General features: G+C 50.1%; 1 protein-coding gene across 1 annotated transcript; it reads left to right on the top strand.

The window, feature by feature from the left end:
• Positions 1 to 3,458: 3,458 nt before the first annotated feature.
• On the top strand, positions 3,459 to 5,908 carry LOC107493191 (uncharacterized). The gene is made up of 2 exons (XM_016114280.1): positions 3,459 to 3,883; positions 4,006 to 5,908. The coding sequence occupies exons 1-2, from the start codon at positions 3,459 to 3,461 to the stop codon at positions 5,906 to 5,908; spliced, it is 2,328 nt and encodes a 775-aa protein (XP_015969766.1).
• Positions 5,909 to 9,529: the final 3,621 nt, after the last annotated feature.

Below are 9,529 nucleotides of genomic sequence, written 5' to 3' on the forward strand. Positions count from 1 at the left end.
GTGAAAATATGTTATATATATTTATAAGTATTAAATTAATTTAAATAATTAAAATTAAATGTGACTAATAAACAATATATAAATAATGCATTTAATATAATCATTATATTTACGAAAGAAAATACATTTAATAACTATTATATTTATAGCTATTGTTTTTAATTTTTATTAAAATATACTTTATAAATAAATTAAAATAATTAGATTTCACATAATTATAGAAAATACAACACAACTAAAAAAAATCATATACAAACCATATTTTTAAGAAAATGAAATCTGTTACGGCCTGGTCCAAAAGGGAACGTGGGCCGATCTGACCCACTCACCACCCGACCTGAACGGTAGGATTATGCGCCCATATCCGATCTGCACACGCGTCCGGGACAGCTGGCCACCACAACTGTACAAGGAAACTTTGAAGAAGGTGGGTTCTGCCCTCGTGGGACCCACGTCTGACATCGTATATAAGGGGAGGGTCCTACCCCTCTCCCAAGGTACGTCACACACTCCAAAAAACCATTTCTCACCTGCACACTAACTGACTAGAGCATCGGAGTGTCTTTGCAGGTGGCCCCCCTCCTTCCACAACGAGAGCTCGGCTACCCGGCTGACTGGATCCTAGCACGACCGCGATTGAAGCATTCCCAGCTTCGCAAAACTCCACCCGAACCGTCAGGTAACTGTTCTACAGAACATTGGCGCCGTCTGTGGGGACGCCTAAATGGAAGTCATGCCGGGCTTTGGAGACCAAGGCCGAACAGCCGGCGCAGAGGGGGCAGCCTCTGTCGCCTCACCGGGAGGGCGACGAAGGTCCCCCCGACAACACGCCGAACCACGCACAAGGACGCGGGAGACGCGACCTTTCGGAGGAACTGGAGATGACAGCACCAGAATAATACAGGAGTTACGCCATAGGGTCCAAAACCTGGAACGACAACTAGCCGATCAAGAGCACGATCGACGAAGCACAGATCCTAGCTACTTCCTGTCCCCTGAAAGTTGGGAGAGAGATTCCCACCAGAGTCGCCCCCGGCACGCCTCCGCTTCCAGAATGGAAGCGGAAAGCACCCGAGAAGTTTCGCCCATCCCGAGAAGACGAAACGACACAATCATCTATTCCCGAGGCAAGGAAACGCGTCACACGGGATAAGACCGCGCAGACAGAGAAGGGAGGCCGATGAGGACGCAGCGACCTGTGATAATGGGTGCCACCCCATTCCATCGGTCCATCCTTGAGGTCCGGTTGCCGAAGCACTTCGACAAACCAACGGACATGAGGTACGATGGAACCCAAGATCCTCTGGAGCACCTCACGACCTTCGAGGCTAGAATGAATTTGGAGGGAGTAGGAGACGAGGTGAGGTGCCGGGCCTTCCCAGTCACACTAGCTGGACCCGCGATCCGGTGGTTTAACGGCCTCCCGCAGGGATCCATCTATGGGTTTTCGGACATCAGCCGTGCCTTCTTAGCTCAATTCACAACACGAATAGCAAAGGCAAAGCACCCGATCAACCTGCTCGGGATAACCCAAAGGCCCGGGGAGACGACCAGAAAATACCTGGACTGCTTCAACGACGAATGCTTGGAAATTGACGGCTAACCGACTCGGTGGCCAGCCTCTGTCTGACGAACGGCCTCCTGAACGAGGATTTCCAGAAACACCTCACCACGAAACCGATTTGGACGATGCACGAAATCTAAACGGTAGCTAAGGAATACATAAATGACGAGGAGGTGAGCCAGGTCGTGGCTGCCAATAAACGGCACTCCAGCTACAATCAACCTAGGCAGCAAGGTAACGGAGAGAGACAGAAAGAACAAGGTGGAGGGCCGAGCAAGACACCCAGAACGTTTTCCCGGATCGGGAAATTCACCAACTACACTCCACTCACTCTCCCCATCATGGAAGTTTACCAGCAAATAGCCGAGAAAGGAATCTTGTCGAAGCCCCAACCACTCAAGGACCGAATGGGGGGAAACAAGAGCCTCTACTGTGACTACCACAAGGGCTATGGGCACTAAACACAGGACTGCTTTGACCTGAGGGATGCGCTAGAGCAAGCCATAAGGGACGGTAAACTCTCGGAATTCTCCCATTTCATAAGGGAGCTGAGGAGGCGACATTGCGACCAAGACGAGGAAGGCAAGACCCGGGCGACAAAGCGGCGACAAGAGCCAGAAGACAAAGACCACGGTCTCACCGTGATAAACGTAGTAACCGCCAAAAACACCGCACCAAGGTCGAGATCGGCGCACAAGAAAGACGCCAAGATCCTGGTGGTCTCCTCCGCGCCGATGCGAAGCTCTAAGAAGCCCCATGCATCTCCTTCGGCCCGAAAGATTAGTGGTTCGACGAGGCCCCTGAAAGTCCACCCATGGTCATCACGGCCAGGGTGGAAACAGGCCTCGTAAAACGAATCCTTGTTAACACGGGGGCAGACTCGAACATCATGTTCCGCAACGTGTTCGATGCACTGGGATTAAGGGACGCCGACCTATCGACTCATCAGCACGGGGTCATAGGGCTAGGCGACCACTTCATCAAGCCAGATGGAGTAATATCCCTGCCGATTTCCATGGGACAGGCCCAAGGCCGAAGATCGGCAATGGCTGAGTTCATGGTTCTCCGAGATTCCACGGCCTACAACATCATCTTGGGAAGGAAGACGATTAACGATGTTGAAGCAATAATCAACACAAAGCTACTAGTCATGAAGTTTGTTACCGATGATGGGTCTATAGGGTCCATAAGGGGAGACCTAGAAACGGCGGTCGCTTGCGACAACGCCAACCTCTCCTTAAGGAAGAAATCCAAAGAGGCATTGGGGGTGTTCCTGGCTGACCTAGACGCTAGGGTAGACGACAAACCCAGACCAGAACCAGAGGGGGACCTGGGAAAGTTTAGGGTCAGTGACACGGAGGAAAAGTTCACGTTTGTCAATAGAAACCTCCCACATGAATTGAAGGAGCCTCTGGTAGAAATGATCAGGGCCAATGGGGATTTGTTCGCCTGGACACCGGCTGACAGGCCGGGCATAGACCCCGAAGTCATGTCACACCACCTGGCCGTCAAGTCAGAAGCATGCCCGGTAGCCCAACGGAGGAGAAAGATGTCGCGAGAGAGAGCGGAGGAGGTGGCCAGGCAGACGACCAGCCTCCTATAAGCAGGCTTCATACGAGAAATAGACTACTCGACCTGGCTCTCGAATGTGGTTCTGGTAAAGAAGCACAGCGGAAAATGGAGAATGTGCGTAGACTACTCCGACCTTAACAAGGCATGCCCTAAAGATTGTTTCCCTTTCTCCAACATAGACGCACTTGTCGACGCGGCGGCGTGCTACCGGTATCTGAGCTTTATGGATGCGTACTCCGACTACAATAAGATACCGATGCACCGACCCGACAAGGACAAGACAGCATTTATAATGCCCGAGTGAACCTTCTGTTATAAGATGATGCCGTTCGGCCTAAAAAATGCAGGGGTAACATACCAAAGGCTGATGAACAAAATATTCCGCGACCTCATAGGCAAGACGGTGGAAGTCTATGTAGACGACATCCTCGCGAAAACTACGCGACCAGACGACCTCCTGAATGACCTGGCAAATGTATTCGCGTCTCTCCGACAATACGGCATGAGGCTCAATCCCCTCAAATGCGCCTTTGCCATGGAAGCTGGAAAGTTCCTAGGGTTCATGATAACTCAAAGGGGGGTAGAAGCTAACCCTGAGAAATGCCAAGCGATACTCCAAATGAAGAGACCGGGTTGTATCAAGGACGTCCAGAGATTGGCAGGGCGACTTACCTCGTTATCCCGTTTTCTCGGAGCTTCGGCAACAAAAGCTCTGCCCTTCTTTAACCTCATGAGGAAAGGGATAGCGTTTGAATGGACGCCCGCATGCGAGGAAGCTTTTAGACACTTCAAGGAAATCCTGGCGGCACCCCCTGTGCTCGGAAAGCCAAAGAACGGGGAGCCGTTATACCTATAACTTGCCATAACAGGAGAAGCCCTGACCGCGGTTTTGGTACGAGAAGAAGGAAGGGCCCAACAGCCAGTCTATTTCGTGAGCAGAGCCTTACAAGGGGCAGAACTGAGGTACAGCAAACTGAAAAAGCTAGCTTTGGCACTCTTGACCTCTTCCCGGAGGTTAAAACAATATTTCCAAGGTCACCGGATTGTCGTAAGGACGGACCAAGGAATCCGGCAAGTACTCCATGGTCCATTGAACTTTCCCAATATGACATACGATACAAACCCCGTCAGGCGATCAAGGCGCAAGCGATGGCTGACTTCCTGGTAGAAGTGACGGGGGATCCAACCGAAGAGACGCGCACAAGGTGGAAGCTCCACGTGGACGGAGCCTCAAATCAGACGTCTGGGGGCGCCGGGATCATCCTAGAAAGCCCAGCTGGGGTCGTATACGAACAATCGATTAAGTTCGAATTTCCCATCTCGAACAACCAAGCAGAGTACGAAGCCCTCATAGGGGGCTTAGCCCTAGCAACGGAAGTTGGAGCGACAAGGTTGGAAATATGCAGCGATTCACAAGTCGTCACCTCCCAAGTAAACAGAAGTTACCAAGCCAGAGACTCACTATTACAAAAGTACTTGGAGAAAGTCAAGGATTTGAGCCAGAAGTTTGAGGAGGTCATGATCCACCACGTTCCAAGAAAAAGGAACACACGGGCGGATCTCCTATCAAAATTGGCTAGCACCAAACCGGGAGAAGGTAACCGGTCTCTCATCCAAGGTATGATGAGGGAGCCAACGATCACTTTGCACCTATCAAAGATAAGCCCCTCATGGTTGGACCCCATTACCAGCTTCTTAGAAAACAGTAAACTCCCCGACGACGAAAAAGACGCCAAAAAACTGAGAAGGGAAGCGGCCAAGTACGCGATCATCCAGGGTCAGCTGTTCAGGAAAGGACTCAGCCATCCCCTATTGAAATGTCTACACCCCGACCAAATGGACTACGTCCTCAGGGAAGTCCATGAAGGGTGTTACGGACATCACATAGGGGGCAAGGCCCTAGCAAGAAAATTGATCCGAGCTGGATACTATTGGCCATCAATGATGGTAGACTCCAAAGGATTTGTTAGAAAGTGCGTCAAGTGTCAAGAGAACGCCAATTTTCACAGGGCACCGGCCTCCGAGCTAAGCTTGTTAACGTCTTCCCGGCCATTCTCACAGTGGGGAGTCGACCTCTTGGGGCCCTTCCCGGTTGGTCCTGGACAAGTCAAGTACCTCATAGTCACCATTGACTACCATACCAAATGGATAAAGGCCGAGCCGCTGGCCAGCATATCCTCATCCAATTGCAGGAAGTTCATGTGGAGGCAAGTGATAACACGGTTCGGCATCCCGGAGATCGTCATCTCGGATAACAGGACACAATTTACCGACAGGAAGTTCACAGAGTTCCTCATCGGCCTCGGTATAAGGCAGAAGTTTTCCTCGGTGAAACACCCCCAAACAAACGGACAGGTTGAGTCTGCAAACAAGATCATCCTGCTAGGGCTCAAGAAGCGGCTCGACAATAAAAAAGGTGCTTGGGCCGACGAGCTCGCCTCGGTCCTCTGGTCCTACTGTACAACCGAGCAATCGTCCACCGGGGAGACCCCCTTCCGATTAACATACGGGCTAGATGCGGTAATACCCGTGGAAATCGGGGAACCAAGTCCACGACTACTTTTGAAGGGTGTAGGGGAAGCCGTGGAGAAGGACCTGATAGATGAAGCCAGAGAAATGGCCCACTTGACGGAAACAGCACTGAAGCAAAGAATGGCCCTACGCTACAACACCAAAGTGCTCAAAAGAGAGTTCGAGCCAAACGACCTCATCCTGAGGCGCAATGATATCGGCTTACCGACCCCGGGAGAGGGAAAGCTGGCAGCAAATTAGGAAGGTCCCTACAAAGTTAAAGAAGCGATTGGCAAAGGTGCCTTCAAGTTGGAAAGGCTGGATGGCAAAGAAGTCCCGAGAACGTGGAACGCGAGCAACTTGAGAAGATTTTACTCTTAGCACATGAGGCGACATGCCGACCAATCGAGCTAAGTTTTTAATTCATGGAATTGTACTTTTCGCTATGGTCTATAGACTTTTTGTACAATTACCGACTAAAATACACTTGTGCAAAGTTTTGTTTCTTTTGTTTTGTTCACCTTTGCCGGACGACCCACTGCGCAAACGAATTCCACGTGGCGCGACAACGATACACGGCCCCGGGACTGATCACCCCGGGAGCCCATCAACTACCACAATAGCAACCGGCTACACGGAAAGCCACGACCTGGCTCAGCCGGCTCAGCCAGAATATCATCAATACGGTAGAACGAACGGCAACTATAAACCAATAATGGTGAATATAAACGACGACACAACCAAGCAAATAAAAAAGTATTAACTATGATAAAACAAGCAAACGATCCAAGAAACCAACTGTTCACAAAAGCCAAAACATGATGGCTAACCAAAAGTTTCGTACAGAACAAGAGAAATCATTTCTTAGGAACGTCAACAATCTTGCCATCCTTGATCACCTTGAAGACGCCAATTGCCGATGCGTCGAAATCAGAAGCAACAATTTTAACCTGAGCTTTAAGAGCCTCCTCAGTCACCAGGATCGCGCCCTTCCCCTGCTTAACGACGTCTTTATACTTCGTCTTTAACGCTGCAAGCTCATTTTCGACAGCTTCCTTCTCTTTCTCCAACGCGGACACCCGCCCTTGAGCCACGCCGACCTAACTCTCTAAATTCATTTCCCGCTCGACAAGCCGGGAAACCGTGGCGTCCGACTCTTCTAATTTTTTCTCGGCGGTAGAAGCTTTCTTCTCGGCAGCATCGAGCTTCTCATTGGATTGGGTCGTTGTTCCCGAAGAGTTTCAACTTCGCGTTTCAGTTCATTATTGGCCTTCCCAGCAGACTCCAACCTCCTACGAAGAGCTTCCATCCCGGACAACTCAAACTCGGCCTTCCGAGCTATCACTGCGCCGCGCAAGAGGGTACGATACATCCACCTCGCTTGCCCGGTAAGAGATGACTCGTGGAAGTGCTCCTCTGTCCCGGGGATCAATTGAGAGTCTATAAAATTCCCGGCGTCAAAATTTTTCTCCATCACAGTGAGAACCCCCTCGGGACTGCTGGACGTCCTCCTCCTTTTGAGGCTGGACACCTCCTCCACCTCATCGTCGGCAGCGGGGTTGGACGTCGAGCCCCCAGTACCGACCACTTCGCGGAATATGAAAACGCGCATTTCCTTGTCACTTTGAGCCAAGGCACCCTGAGCCGAGGTACCGGTCTCATCGGCCACAACCCCTTGCTCGGAAGTGGCCTTGCTCTTGTCCTCAGGAGGAGCAGTCGATTTCTCATTAGCCGCCTCGTCGTCACTTGCGCATAAAAAGGTTTGGAACAAGTTAGGGAGACCCGTTATCTCGGCAGACATTCCCACTGTAACAAGAGAAGAAAATTCTTTAGTCGTAATGAAATATTAGGAAAAACAAGAAACTAAAGGCAAAGCAAGTAAAGACTTCTCACAAATATAGTTCCGACTGGCTTCCCGGTCACCCATGAGGAGGTGAGGATTCACGTGATTCCTCCCGAAGATTGCCAGTAACACATCGGCAATCTTCCTATCCACCGCAGACATACCCTTGTAGGATACTTTAACGAAAGCATTGGACCCCGCCCCGAAGCTCCAATAGGTCGGGATAAGGCGTGCCCCCTCCAACAAAAACCAAAAAGGATGACGACCTTTGACGGGGCGGACCTTGAAATATTTATCTTTGAATCTGTGGTAAGAGTCATCAAACAAACCAAAAATCCTCCGACCCTGGGCAGACCGGAAGGACATGAACCCCTTCTTATGTTTCCCTTCTTTCGAAGGGTTTGTAAGGTTGAAAAAGAAAAGAAAAACATCTACGGACACCGGCAGCCCGAGATATTCACAAACCATCTCGAAACAGCGGATTGAAGCCCAACTGTTCGGATGCAGCTGTGACGGTGCCACAGAAACCCGGCCCAGAAGCGCCATTTGGAAAGCGGAGAACGGAATACGAACCCCCACTTGAGTAAACATGGATTTATAGAACCAAATCCAATCGGCAACTCGGAGAGCGTGGAAGTTGATCTCGTACAAGCGTTTGTGAGGAGCCGGGACGAAGACGTCGTAGTTGGACTCCTCGTCGGTTCCTCCGCATAGATACTCGTTTTGACGGAACTCGGTGAACTCCTCCTCGCCCATTTGATTGGGGGAGTCCCTTACATCAGAAACAACCCGGGCGTAGGGGTCGTATGCCGCGGGAGAAGGGGAAGCCTGGGAAGCGATGCGAGCCATACCTACACGGGGGGACCATCCAGTCAGTCTAAGAGGTCGGGTGCTTAGAGTGAATACAGAAGCTACACCTAGTCTATTCCGCAACTAAGACTAAACACAGTTAAAAACGATAAGACCCAAACAAAGTTACCCTGGAATGGCAACCCCCCTAACACACCTACATAGGACCTAAGATCAGCCATCATGCAAAGATAAATGTACGGCATGCACAAAAAGGAAGCAATGGCAGAAGCAAAAGAATAATTAGAGGACAAAAGAGATTACCTGCACTGATAGCAAAGATTCAAAAGGAAAGCAACAACAACGCCCTGGAACTTCTGAGGGAGAAGAAGATGGAGGTAGCAGAATCGGAAACGGAAAGATAAACGACAAATGAATACCAAAGGCATTGTAGAACAGTTTTAAAACCACCACCAAAAGGAGCGCGAAAGCCGAGGGGCATATTAGTCTTTGCACCAAGGGTTTTAAAACCCATTATGAGCATTTAATGCTCCACACGAAGAACGAGGCGATAACTGATCACCCCAACAACAAACAGACACGCGCGCAAGAGATGCGTCCCCTCCACGGACGGCCGGCTCGGCGACAACGCATGAGATCAGAAATAACACGCCCCCAACAGCCCACACGATTGTTGCTGACGTGTCGGGGGCACTGTTACGGCCTGGCCCAAAAGGGAACGTGGGCCGACCCGACCCACTCACCACCCGACCTGAACGGTAGGATTATGCGCCCATATCCGACCCGCACACGCGTCCGGGACAACTGGCCACCACAGCTGTACAAGAAAACTTCGAAGAAGGTGGGTTCTGCCCTCGTGGGACCCACGTCTGACATCGTATATAAGGGAAGGGTCCTACCCCTCTCCCAAGGTACGTCATACACTCCAAAAAACCATTTCTCACCTGCACACTAACTGACTAGAGCGTCGGAATGTCTTTGCAGGTAGCCCTCCCTCCTTCCACAACGAGAGCTCGACTACCCGGCTGACCGGATCCTAGCACGACCGCGATTGAAGCGTTCCCAACTTCGTAAAACTCCACCGGAACCGTCAGGTAACCGTTCTACAGAACAAAATCATAATTAATAAAAATATTTTTTAAGAAGTTCTATTTTATATTTGTATACATTTAATTATCAAAAATAATTTTAATTATATTTAGATAAAGAAATATAATTATTTTTATTTA

The sequence above is a fragment of the Arachis duranensis genome, chromosome 6, assembly GCF_000817695.3.
Source record: "Arachis duranensis cultivar V14167 chromosome 6, aradu.V14167.gnm2.J7QH, whole genome shotgun sequence".
NCBI lineage: Eukaryota > Viridiplantae > Streptophyta > Magnoliopsida > Fabales > Fabaceae > Arachis > Arachis duranensis.

Excerpts from the sequence above, each read along its gene's own strand:
- LOC107493191 (XM_016114280.1), top strand. The coding sequence starts at position 3,459 with ATGCCGTTCGGCCTAAAAAATGCAGGGGTAACATACCAAAGGCTGATG. Across the intron at positions 3,884-4,005 it reads CTCATGAGGAAAGGGATAGC|GAGAAGCCCTGACCGCGGTT; the intron begins GTTTGAATGGAC and ends TTGCCATAACAG.